Source organism: Hemiscyllium ocellatum, chromosome 1 (assembly GCF_020745735.1).
Source record: "Hemiscyllium ocellatum isolate sHemOce1 chromosome 1, sHemOce1.pat.X.cur, whole genome shotgun sequence".
Classification (NCBI taxonomy): domain Eukaryota; kingdom Metazoa; phylum Chordata; class Chondrichthyes; order Orectolobiformes; family Hemiscylliidae; genus Hemiscyllium; species Hemiscyllium ocellatum.
The window spans coordinates 20,971,635-20,984,542 of NC_083401.1; the positions used below are offsets into that span (position 1 = coordinate 20,971,635).

Consider the following 12,908-nt stretch of genomic DNA (forward strand, 5'->3'; position numbering starts at 1 on the left):
AAATGCTTCCTATTGTGGCCGAAAATATAACTAGGGCACACAGTTAAGGAATGTTTCCTTTTTAAGAGAATTTATTTCTCAGAGGATGACCAGTGCTTGGAATTCTCTTCCCTTTAAAGTGGAGGCTGGATCATTGACAGCACTGAATAGCTTTTGATTTAAGAGATCTGAAGTTCTTGGTTGCAGACAAGAACGTGGAGCTGAAACCGCAATCAGGTCATACTGAATGGCCGAGGCTGCTTGAAAGGCCAAATAACTAACTCCACTTCTAGGTGAAAGTGAGGACTGCAGATGCTGGACATCAGAGTCAAAGATTAGAGTGGTGCTGGAAAAGCATAGAAGGTCAGGCAGCATCTGAGGAGTAGGAAAATCAACATTTTGGGCAGGGGCCCTTCATCAGGAATGAGGGAACCCACAAGACCACTCTAATCTTACCTCCACTTCTAAGTCCAATGTTCCTAAAATAGGAGAATAGCAGAAATAACAGTCCAAAACCAGAGGTTATAAATTTAATTGAATCACTATTGAATCCAAATGTTTTTACTCAGTGTGATGATAATACAGAAATTACAAAGTGCCTTTCAGCATAGATGAATTAAAGGGAAACCAGATAAACCTATGAGGGAGGAAAAGACAGGAGGATAAATGGATGAAGTAGATAGAACAAAGGTTGCCCATTGTATGTTTTCCTGTCATACACAACAAACACAACATATGTTGCGTTAATATTTACTATTTATATCAGCAGTGATCTTTAATCATAAATTGCACACATTCTCATGTCCTGTCCCTTTAAAACTATTCTTACCAATCACATTACAGTGAATTGACCAGGCCCTTGTTTTCAAATTCAAATGCCACCTTCCTTGTTTTATTTAAGTTTCTTCTTTTCAACTGAAAGTTTGCAATCTTGATGCTGTAGAAAAAGTATATACCAATGTGGTAAGATTAAATAGGACATAAAAACACTTGTGGACAGCAATGATCAATCAACCAATGTCTTTTGCTATAAGGTTCAAAATCTTCCTTGCAATTTAAAAGGAAGGGATATTTTATTTCAGAATCCAGAACTAATGATGTTGAATTAAAGACAGCCACTTTCATTGGTGAAACATATAAACTTTATTGAAGTTTAAACGCAATTGCTGAAAATTACTTATGTAAAAATTGCAAAACATCACAACTACAGGTAAAAATGTGCCAACAAATACAAAAATAAACAGTAAAACTAATAATTATTCTATACACTTTGTTGGATTAATTATATCATTTGCAGTGTAATAAATACAAGATATGCAAAAAAGCTTCAGTCACTCGCAAAACCAGTTTAACTGAAGTTACAGTAGTTTTGTGCAAATACAATTCAAACGTTTTAATTTATAGATATTCTCCCCCTTCCAAAACACAAGCTAAAGTGGTTAAAGTTAGTATCAAAACGACAAATTTGGCACGCTTTCAAGCCAAACAAATAAATTCCTGAATTCACTCTTCATTAATCTGAAGAATTTTGCTTGAAAAAATTCAGCAAGTAATTGTCTAAAAATTTATGTTATAGCTTCAATTTATGAGGTAAATTATTTTGCTAATGACCTGATGTTTAAAATTACATCGTACATTGTAGCAAATCACAGTAAAGTCATTGTTATCAAACAAATAAAATTGTTCCCTTTTTCAAATACCAATTTGTTAACTGAACTCTATGTGCAAATACTATTAGAATTCCAAATGGGAACACAAACTAGAACTTAAATTAACCCTTGAGTCAAGTAGACCAGGGAATGTAAGCTAATTCAAGCTGCTGTGTTCCTTTTCAAAGAATGTACGATCCATAACTTCAGCGACCAGCACAAAACACACTCTCCCAACAATAATGATGCAAGCATACTTTGTAAAGGCCGGCTAATAGTTTAACATCAAAACAACTGCCTAGCATTCAGATTTCATTTTTGCAATACTCCTGTTAGTTTGATACCAAACCCCTTTCACCAACACCATTCTTAACAGGGCTCAAATGATCAACATTAACAGAAGGCCTTTAGAAACCCAAAGCATCTTAATGTGACTGCCTTACCATTTACCTGAAGAATCACTTCAATACAGTTACTTTTAAACTTTTAGGTCCTGATCCAGTTAAATGGCAGAAACACCAAATAATCACTTATAAACCACCATAGAATTGTTACCCAAAAGATGTGTAGGCCAAAGATTTTAATTATTATTGTGCTTTGTAAAACCATTGTATTCAAAGAATCTAAATCAACACAATTTATTTTCTATTAATTTTCCCTAAAACATCAAGAAAACAAAGTCCTTCAAGTTCTTAAATAAACCTAAATGGGATTTTAAATAAGCCATCACTATGATTTGTACCAAGCACCTGCTGACATTTTGGCATGAAGGCAATCATACAAATAAATTCAAAATAGGGGTTTTGCTTATTCTGAGTTGAACTTGCAAATGTAACTGTACCATATACTGCTATGTGATCTGATGAAACATACACAACTTGGTGCTTTTCCCAAAAGCCAGAAGTTATATTCCAGATTCCTTTGTAACTAGTGAATTAATGAGTCACCAGTTGTATAGCTTACAATTAAATAACTTGTACTTCTAGCAGTGTGTGAAATTATGACTGTATAATATTCTCTAACATTTTATTTTCATTTAATCCAGGATAATAAAGCAGCAAAATACCTGCCAAAATCAGTACAGCCCAAACTAACATCAATAAGACTGACAGAAGTTTTGAGGATCCAATGGCAGAGGATTAACTGGCGAAAGGACTAAGGCCATCTAGATGCCACACTAGATCAATTTCACAGTGAATCGATTATTTTCGATGTGCAATACAAATACAATGGCTGGCCACATCTATATTCAGCATATTCCTGGCTCTATAATCACAGAAGTTACTGATGTTAAACTAACATTTTAATGTAGCCAAAACGAACTTCATCTTAGTAATATTAAATTAGCTTAACTTAATCACAGATTATGATGGACGACATTTGCAAAACCCTGTAATACGACAGGACAATTTTCTTTGTAGATGAATATAAAGTAGCCACATGCTTCTATGATTGCAGGGCACAAGTTTAGTTTCTCTTTCCAGCATGGTATCTTTGAAAGAGACTTTATTACAGTGCAGTATAACAACTGAATTTAACGTTATCCCCCAAATAAAGGATCAGCAGCCAGCTGTAGACCAGCTCACTATTGAGTTTAAATACAGCTTCAGTTATAAAACATTACAAAGCTGATAAAATGTTTACGCACTGTTGTTTCTATCTCAGATATAAACAACTTATTGTAAAACAGTTCATGTCGTCCATCACAAATCTATGTCGGGACACACAAACACTATTTATTTGCCGTCCTAGCGTCTTAACATTAATTGTGAGGTTATACTGGTAAACAAACACTCAGACCTACCAAGTTATCACACAGCATAGCTGCTTAAAAACTACTTTGAGGGGAAGGCTCCAAAGCGTTTCTATAGTTTTCTACTTTTCTATTACAGATATTATTTGCTTTGTCAGCTAAACGTGTCTAACTGCCATTTACTCATTAGATTTATAAAGTTGTCAAAAAGTGTCCCTTCAACTTAATTTTCCATTTAAATTCAATTACACTGCTCCATCTATATCTAGTGATATAGGTAAATGTTTTCCTAATCACCAAACCATGACTACAGCAAAACATGAAAAGTACCTGAGGTGTTGACTGCAAGTATTGGCGATCAGTAATGCAACCATCTCATCAGCCAAAATTTAATACTGATCACATAAGTGGAATACAAATTTTGTTACTGAAATGAAATTTTCACCCACATTAGAGTTTGACCACTACTGAGTGAACTGTGTCACACTGCAACTTAAGACATGAAGGAAAATTTTCTAGCAATTTTGATCTAGTATATGAAAATCATGTTCTAGAATAAAGCAAGTCAATTACAAATTTAAGGTTATGAACTTTGGAATCAAGTTACTCGTTGCACACCTCAAATCACAACTTTGACATTTATAAAATACTCAAATTGCATATTCTTGGGTTAACAAGATATTTAAGGAGCATATTAGTTTGGTTATATCAATCCCCTGTTTTTTCATCAATGTGATAAAGTGATGCTTAAAAGTCTTCACACTGGAAGAAAATCAATGGTATTTGATGACTGGTGGCCCAGTCTGAGCATTTTCCATACACACCACTGGTATGTAAAAGTAAATGGCAGCATGGCAACTTACCAACAGCCGTTCCCCTTGTATGCATCTACTGGTTAATTTACCCTTCTGTACCATACATCATTTTTCATGCATAAAGGCGAGTTACATGCATAGCTAAGTGGTAGAAGAATCGAAGAACAACATGCAAAAGCAGTTGTACACTGAATTCTGGAAAACTCTACCTTTCCTTTCATAAATCCAAACTGAGTATAAAGTTACTTATTCCTTGTGTGGCTAATTTTACAGAACAAAAGAAAACTTGGTATCCAAACAGATGAGTTTCCATCTTTACAAATTTTAGGCCCTGCATTATCTTAAAATGGAAGTACATTTAATTAAATACGCTGAGTAATATCTCAGCAGTGTGTTTTCTACTTCACAGAGCTGGCATTGCTTTCTTAAAGAAAACCATTTATATTTATCATATTACTTTCTCATAATAAAAGACAGCTGTTTGATTTGGGATACAAAACCAAAGGTCTGTCTTCTTGTATAGTTATAATCAAAATGTAGAACAGAACAGTGGAGCCAAGTCCTTGATGAATAAAACCATTGTTGTAGGAAAAAGTACACTTAACAATCTGGTTAACATTATTTACCTGCTGAGTAGCTTTAGTACTCAAGTGTATTATCAGATGTTTTGCACACCGGTGCTAGAAAGTTTGTTTAGTAAAGACCCTGGTCTTATTTTTAGGAATGCCCAAACTGTAGGAACCAAGGCGATACACAAACTGTCAAACTCACTTAGGTAGGCCTTAAAGTTCAAAGTGCAGCAAAATAAAGTTGTTCTTCATAATGTTCCATAAGTAGTGAAAATTTGGAACCAGTAAACAAATTTACTTGAACACAGTATTCCACTACAGAGGCTATAAATTTGATTCTCTATACTATCACTAACATTTGTTTGCATAAAGAAATCAGAAATGCTTCAGTTTCCTTGTCAAATATTGTTATTCCACCAATCCAAATGTTCAGTAACACATTTGCTCCAAAGTTTCTAATACAGATTTCTTTTTCTGTATACAGAAGATTCAAAAGCGTTACTTCTACTGCTTTGCAGGTTAACCTAGCATTACATAAATAAAGAAAATCACTTATTGAAAAGATACCATAAGAAAATTACAGATAGCTCCTATTTTTCTAATTGCAGAAATCTCAGTTTGGAATAATGAACAAAGTAAAAGGCTGCATATTCAAAAGAATAAGTGGGGTCCTATCCAGCACGGAAAATCTGGCAATCATTCCCTGCAAAAAATCAAATAATACTCACCCACAAGCTGATGATGGACTGAACATGGTGATGGGGTGGGAGAGGTAGGAGAAATTAAAGGAAGCACAAGCATACATAAATACTATATCTTGGTGTGAACAACTTTTCAAATTCACACAAACTTAACAGTCTACGTCAATATACCTTTTTTATGGGTAAAGATGTTAATGTACAAACATGTTATTTGTGGTGTAGGATTTACATTTAGCACTAGAAATTAATCTACACATAGCAATTGTTACACATTCATCCAGTCAGACACCACAACTGTGCACCCACATAACTTTGCTAATGCTTGTACAGAACAAATTTATAGTAAAGGGCGTTTAAACAAGATTGCATAGACGAATTCGATAGCATAACTAAATGAAGCAGCAAATCATTATGCTAATTGTGAAACAAGTAAAAATATATAAACTTCAGGGCTTACATGCAGATTGAATCCTGCTGCACAAAAGAAAATGACAAATCTAGACTGTCACTGGTTTGGTGGAATGAGCTGCATATAAAACTAAAATTTTTCTTGCATGTTGATTTGTAACAAGTTCTATCACAATTTAACAAACACAAAGTGCTGGAGGAACTCAGCTAGTTTGTCAACAGCTATTGGCAGAGATAAAAAGCCTGATATGACTTCTTCAGAACTCAAGAAGAGGCATACCAAACTTGAAATATTAAACACTGTTTCTCTCTCCATAGATGTTGCCAGACTTGCTCAGTTTCTCCAGCAGTGTAGATTTCGAATTTCCAGCAGAATTTTGCTTTCATTCTGACAAGGTTATCCTCTGTAGTGAACTTGTGCAGGTATATTTGCTTAACATTTCAACAAGTCACATATATGCGTCCTTTCACAAATAGCAAATACACTTACTTCCAATACATCTGGAACAGGACGCAACTACTTCAGGATCTTAGAAGATTTATAAAGTGTCAAGCTTGGAGATTTTCCATGTTACAAATTGCCCAGTTAATAAACACGAGCTGGGAATTGCATTGAAGTAGACTCAATAAACAAAATAAAATATTTTGTGTAACTATTGTTCCAACGCCCATGATTAGGAATAACTAAGTCAACAGTGAAAAATGACTACAATTCCATCTGAATTGAATATTAGTTAACTATTAGTAAATTCTTACATGTTTGGTACTTGATTTTATTTTGCAAGTTTTGCATTGTTACCAATTCTAATCCATTTCAGGCATTTGTTCATTATCTGTAATCTGTTGTCCCAATCTAATTCAAAAGCATGTCAGATCATGGGAATTAGGTGGTCATCAGAATTATGGCTCAAACAGATCTACACACTCTTGTTTCTCAATTTCACGGTTGTATTTCTCAATCTCTTTGTTGACTTCTGATAGATATTCTTCTATGAACGTGTCCATTACTGATTTTAGAGATTTAAGAAAAGTCAATCATTTGTCATATGATCTTCCTACAATTGGCATTGCAATTAAAACTGTTTGTCCATGGATTTCAATTATTTCCATCTATGAAAAGTTTAATCGCAATTCATCATTTGCACCTGCTAGTACAATAAAGACACACAGAGCGAGCTAGAGGCGCATGGGTGATGTGCAAGGGGAGGGTGGAAAGAGATGTGCACATGCAAGGAGGGAGGGGGCGAGCAAATGTGTGTGCAGGGGAGAGACTGAGAAGCAAACACATGGAGCAAGCGAGTGAGGCACGTTTACATGGAACAAGCAAGGTGGGCATGTGTGGAAGGAGTGAGCGAGCAAGCTGGGCTGGCAGTGGGAGACAAACTAGCACAGGGGGAGAGAGAGAATGACATGCATTTAATATTTTGACATATACCAGATATTTCACATATACCTGACTATAAAGTATTTCTTGAAGCATAGTCATTGTTATAATGTAGAAAATGCAGCAATGTATACTCAACATGCTCCCACGAACAGCAATAAGATAATAAACATTTCATTTGTTTTGCAACGATAATCACTGGCCAGGACACTGTGGATAACTTCCATATTTTGCTTCAAAATTGTACTGCAAGACTCTTTTGTCAAAACACCCAACCAAGGTGGTTAAATGTTGCTGGCAATATGACAACTTCTCTAGTGCAGTGCTCATGCACTACTACAACAGAAGGTCAGCCTTGACTTATGCTCTTTACACTCTTGTGCAGGACCTGAATCTAGAAACGGGAAACTATGCTACCAGCTGAGCCATCACTGGCGCCTTTGTAAGCCAAAAATAGGCTTACTAAAAAAACTTTAATTTCAACAGTTGCCATTAACTAACTTAAAAACAATGAAGTGAATTCAGCAAGACAAGAGAATCGTATACCCTATTTTAGTACAAGTTTATCTATTAGTTAAATGTCACTTTCCTGAAAAGATTGACAAATAGTAATGTATTCCACTACCCATTTATTCAACAATTAATTTTACTGACAAGCAATAAGCAACAGTTATATTCTGTATATACTTCTGTTCTATTAGACAGCTAATATGAAGGAAACAAAAAAAAAATAGAATGAGTGCATATTCTCAGAACACAGCTTCTCACTGCCAGTTCAGTTATTTTTCCATTTGGGGTCCACAGGAAGCCACTTTTATTATTGGTTGTTTATGATTCCGAAAGGAGTTTCTATCACTTTAGTCACTAAGCCACCTACTTCTGCCTCTGTGACATGAACTGAATCCACCTTGATAATGAAACCCATATCCATGTCTGTATCACCCCTGAACTTGACTAGTCAAGCATACTGCTGACCAGCTGTCCTCCAGTTACCTTTCAAACCTGGGTCATTTAAAATTCTGCTGCCCATGTCATAATTCTCATTAAATCCCATTTACCTATCTCCTTTGTGCTCAATGGCTCCAAATACACTAAAAACGGAGTTGAAATAATCTTAGAGATCCTAAATCAGAAAGTTCCCAAATAAATTTTAAATGATTAATTATTTACAAAAAAGTTAAAAGTCCCCATTTTGTAAAGTCAAACCAAAACGATACTTTTAAAAGGATATAGACAATGCCAGATAGGCCAGCATTTATTTCCCATCTAGTTGCACTTGAGAAGTCAGTGAACTGCTTTCTTGAATTGCTACAGTCCAGTTTCAGTAAATATGCTCATATCCTTCATCCCTTCAATGGTGTTGTGTCCCAGTTTGAGGGGAAATAAAGCCTAATCATATTATGGCTGGACTTTTAATCCAGAAACTCAGGTAGTGCTCTGAGGTTCTAGTTCAAGTTATAAGTTATGGAATTGTTCCATGGAAACAGATCCTTTGGTCCAATTCGTCCATGCCAACCAAATAGCTTAAATTATTCTCATCCCATTTGGCCCATATCTCTCTAAACTCTCCCTATTCACATACCCTTTCAGGTACCTTTTAAAATGATAAAATTATACCAGCCTCCACCAGTTCTTCTGGCAGTTCATTCCATACGTGCAACACCCTCTGTGTGAAAAGGTAGCCCCTTCGTTCCCTTTTAAATCTTTCCCCTCTCACCCTAAACCTATGCCCTCTAGATTTGGACTTCATTACCTTGGGAAAAAGATCTTGATTATTCACTCTGTTCATACCCCTCATGATTTTGTAAACCTCTATAATGTCACCCCTCAGCCTCCAACACACCAAGGAAAATAGCCCCAGCCAATTCAGCCTCTCCCTATAGCTCAAGCCCTTCAATCACAGTCACATCTTTGCGAACCTTCACTGCACTCTTTCAAGTTTCACAACATCTTTCCTGTAGCAGGGAGATCAGAATTGAACACAGTATTCCAAAAGTAGCTGAACCAATGTCGTGTAAAGCCGCAGCATGACATCCCAACTCCTATACTCAATGCACTGACTAATAGAGGCAAGTGTACCAAATGCTTTCTTCATTATCCTGTCAACCTGAGATTCCACCTTCAAGGAACTATGAACCTGTACTCCATGGTCTCTTTGTTCAGCAACACTCCCAGGATCCTATTATTAAGTGTATAATTCCTGCCCTGATTTGCCCTTCTAAAATACAGCACCTCACATTTACCTAAATTAAACTTCACCTGCCACTCCTTGGCTCACCTGATCAAAGTTCTATTGTATTCAGAGATAACCATCTTCATTGTCCAATACACCACCAATTTTGGTATCATCTGCGAACTTACTAACCAGATCTCATATATTCACATCCAAGTCATTTGTATAAATGACAAAAAGCAACGGACCTAGCATCAAACCTTATGGCACACCACTCGTCACAGGACTTCAGTTCAAAAAGCAACAGTCCACCACCATCCTCGCTCTCCTACCTTCAAGCCCCACTGCAGCAAGTGGCAGAATTTGAATTCAATAAAAATTTGGAATTAAACATCTCATGACCACCTTGAAACCAGTTTGATTGTCATTAAAAAAAATCTGGCTCACTACTATTCCTTTAGGGAAGGAAATCTGGTGTCCTTGCCTCATCTGGCCTACTTGCAATTCCACAGCCAGACTACCTTCTTAACTATCCTCTAAAATGGCTTAAGCAAGCATTCCGCTATATCAACCCCAAGACAATTACTAATTTTAAAGCACAAACTTGAAAGGATACAAGGGTGATAGTCACTCTTTTCACCAAAGAAGTTAACAAACTGATTTCCATTGTAAAACCATCCAGGTGGAGGTAACTCCAAATGTCGTTTGATCTGTAGGGTTAAAGACCAAGAATGAAAAGAAAGGATCCTTCACAAAATACGTTTAATATCGCAGACGTTAAATATTGTGATTTTCAATCTACACGCACTCAACTCTTCATAGAGATGGTGAAAGATTTGTTGAAATTGAAACATTACAGACAGCCACATGGGGAATACATTTTCCAAGTCTGTGGAAAAGATTTGGTCACTTAGGAAAATAGTAATCATAGTAGCAGAAGTCCTGTGCAATTAGACTCCAAAAGAAAGGGAGGAAAAATGGGAGTGGACTAAATTGGACTTTGTGACACACAGTTTCACTACTGAAGTGGTGGCCACTTTTGCCTCACACACAAAGCTCCCCAGTTCAATACTGGGGTGTAACATAATGAAATTGTCAGGATAACCAAATGGTCTGAGGGCCAAGCTTAAGGAGTGTGATTCCTTGCTTAAGCCTGGAAAATTCTGACTCCTCGATAGAGGTATGGGCCCAAATCCCACCCCAACATTGGTTTCACTCCGCAGACGCAGAGAAAAATGAGAGTCAACATTTTGGATCATAGAACATAGAAAATATAGAACATAGAAAAATACAGCGCAGTACAGGCCCTTTGGCCCTCGATGTTGCGCTGACCAAAGCCTACCTAACCTACACTAGCCCAATAACCTCCATATGCTTATCCAATGCCCGCTTAAATGACCATAAAGAGGGAGAGTCCACCAGTGCTACTGGCAGGACATTCCATGAACTCACAACCCACTGAGTAAAGAATCTACCCCTAACATCTGTCCTAGACCTACCACCCCTTAATTTAAAGCTGTGTCCCCTAGTAACAGCTGACTCCATTAGCGGAAAAAGGTTCTCACTGTCAACCCTATCTAAACCCCTAATCATCTTGTACACCTCTATCAAATCTCCCCTAAACCTTCTTTTCTCCAATGAGAACAGCCCCAAGTGCCTCAGCCTTTCCTTATACGATCTTCCTACCATGCCAGGCAACATCCTGGTAAACCTCCACTGCACTTGTTCCAATGTCTCCACGTCCTTCCTATAGTATGGCGACCAAAACTGCACACAATACTCCAGATGAGGCCGCACCAGAGTCTTATACAACTGCAACATGACCTCAGGACTCCGGAACTCAATTCCTCTACCAATAAAGCCCAGTACACCATATGCCTTCTTCACAGCAGTATTTATCTGGGTGGCAACTTTCAGAGATCTGTGTACATGGACACCAAGATCCCTCTGCTCATCCACACTACCAAGTAGCCTACCATTAGCCCAGTAATCCATCTTCTTGTTAATCCTACCAAAGTGAATGACTTCACACTTAGCTACATTGAACTCCATTTGCCACCTTTCTGCCCAGCTCTGCAACTTATCTATATCCCGCTGTAACCTGCCACATCCTTCTTCGCTGTCCACAACTCCACCGACTTTCGTGTCATCTGCAAACTTGCTCACCCAGCTTTCAAGCCCCTCCTCTAGGTCATTTATAAAAATGACAAACAGCAATGGTCCCAAAACAGATCCTTGTGGAACACCGCTAGTAACTGCACTTCAAGATGAACCTATACCATCAACTACTACCCTCTGTCTCCTTCCAGCCAGCCAATTCCTAATCCAAACCTCTAATGCACTCTCAATGCCATACCTCTATAGTTTTTGCATTAGCCTACCATGGGGTACCTTATCGAACGCCTTGCTAAAATCCATATACACCACATCTACTGCTTTACCCTCGTCCACTTCCTTGGTCATCTTCTCAAAGAACTCAATAAGGTTTGTGAGGCACGACTTGCCCTTCACAAAACCATGCTGACTATCCTTGATCACATTATTCCTATCCAGATGTTCATAAATCCTATCCCTTACAATTCTCTCCAAGACTTTGCCCACAACAGAAGTGAGACTCACTGGCCTATAGTTACTCGGGCTATCCCTACTCCCCTTCTTGAACAAGGGGACCACATTCGCTATCCTCCAGTCTTCTGGCACTATTCCCGTAGACAATGACGACATAAAAATCAAGGCCAATGGCTCCGCTATCTCCTCCCTAGCTTCCCAGAGGATCCTAGGATAAATGCCATCAGGCCCAGGGGACTTATCTATTTTCATCCTTTCCAGTATTCCCCAGACCTCTTCCCTACATACCTCAAGGTCATCCATTCTAATCACTTGTGACTCAATATTCACATCAGCAACAGTGTCCTGTTCCTGAGTGAATACTGACGAAAAGTATTGATTTAGTGTCTCTCCAATCTCCTCCGCCTCCACGCACAACTTCCCACTACTATCCTTGAATGGACCGATACCTACCCTAAGGGTAAAAAATGAGGTCTGCAGATGCTGGAGATCACAGCTGAAAATGTGTTGCTGGTTAACGCACAGCAGGTTAGGCAGCATCCAAGGAATAGGAAATTCGACGTTTCGGGCATAAGCCCTTCATCAGGAATGAGGTCATTCCTGATGAAGGGCTTATGCCTGAAACGTCGAATTTCCTATTCCTTGGATGCTGCCTAACCTGCTGTGCTTTAACCAGCAACACATTTTCAGCCGATACCTACCCTAGTCATCCTTTTATTCCTGACATACCTATAGAAAGCCTTTGGGTTTTCCCTAATCCTACCAACTAAGGACTTTTCATGTCCCCTTCTCGCTGCTCTTAGCTCTCTCTTCAGATCCTTCCTGGCTACCTTATAACTCTCAATCGCCCCAACTGAAACTTCACGCCTCATCTTTACATATGCCACCCTCTTCCCTTTCACTAGGGAT

The 12,908-nt window shown here is 37.8% G+C and overlaps 1 protein-coding gene across 1 annotated transcript in view; it reads right to left on the reverse strand.

Moving 5' to 3' along the window:
- Positions 1-1,192: 1,192 nt before the first annotated feature.
- dnaaf9 (dynein axonemal assembly factor 9) overlaps positions 1,193-12,908 on the reverse strand; it is a 208,770-nt gene continuing 197,054 nt past the window's right edge. The window contains exons 36-37 of the mRNA XM_060840002.1: positions 10,048-10,141; positions 1,193-6,881 (exon numbers count right to left, since the gene is read on the reverse strand). Of these exons, the coding sequence (XP_060695985.1) occupies positions 6,775-6,881; positions 10,048-10,141 (201 nt within the window). The 3' untranslated portion in view covers positions 1,193-6,774. The remainder of the gene's footprint in view (positions 6,882-10,047; positions 10,142-12,908) is intronic.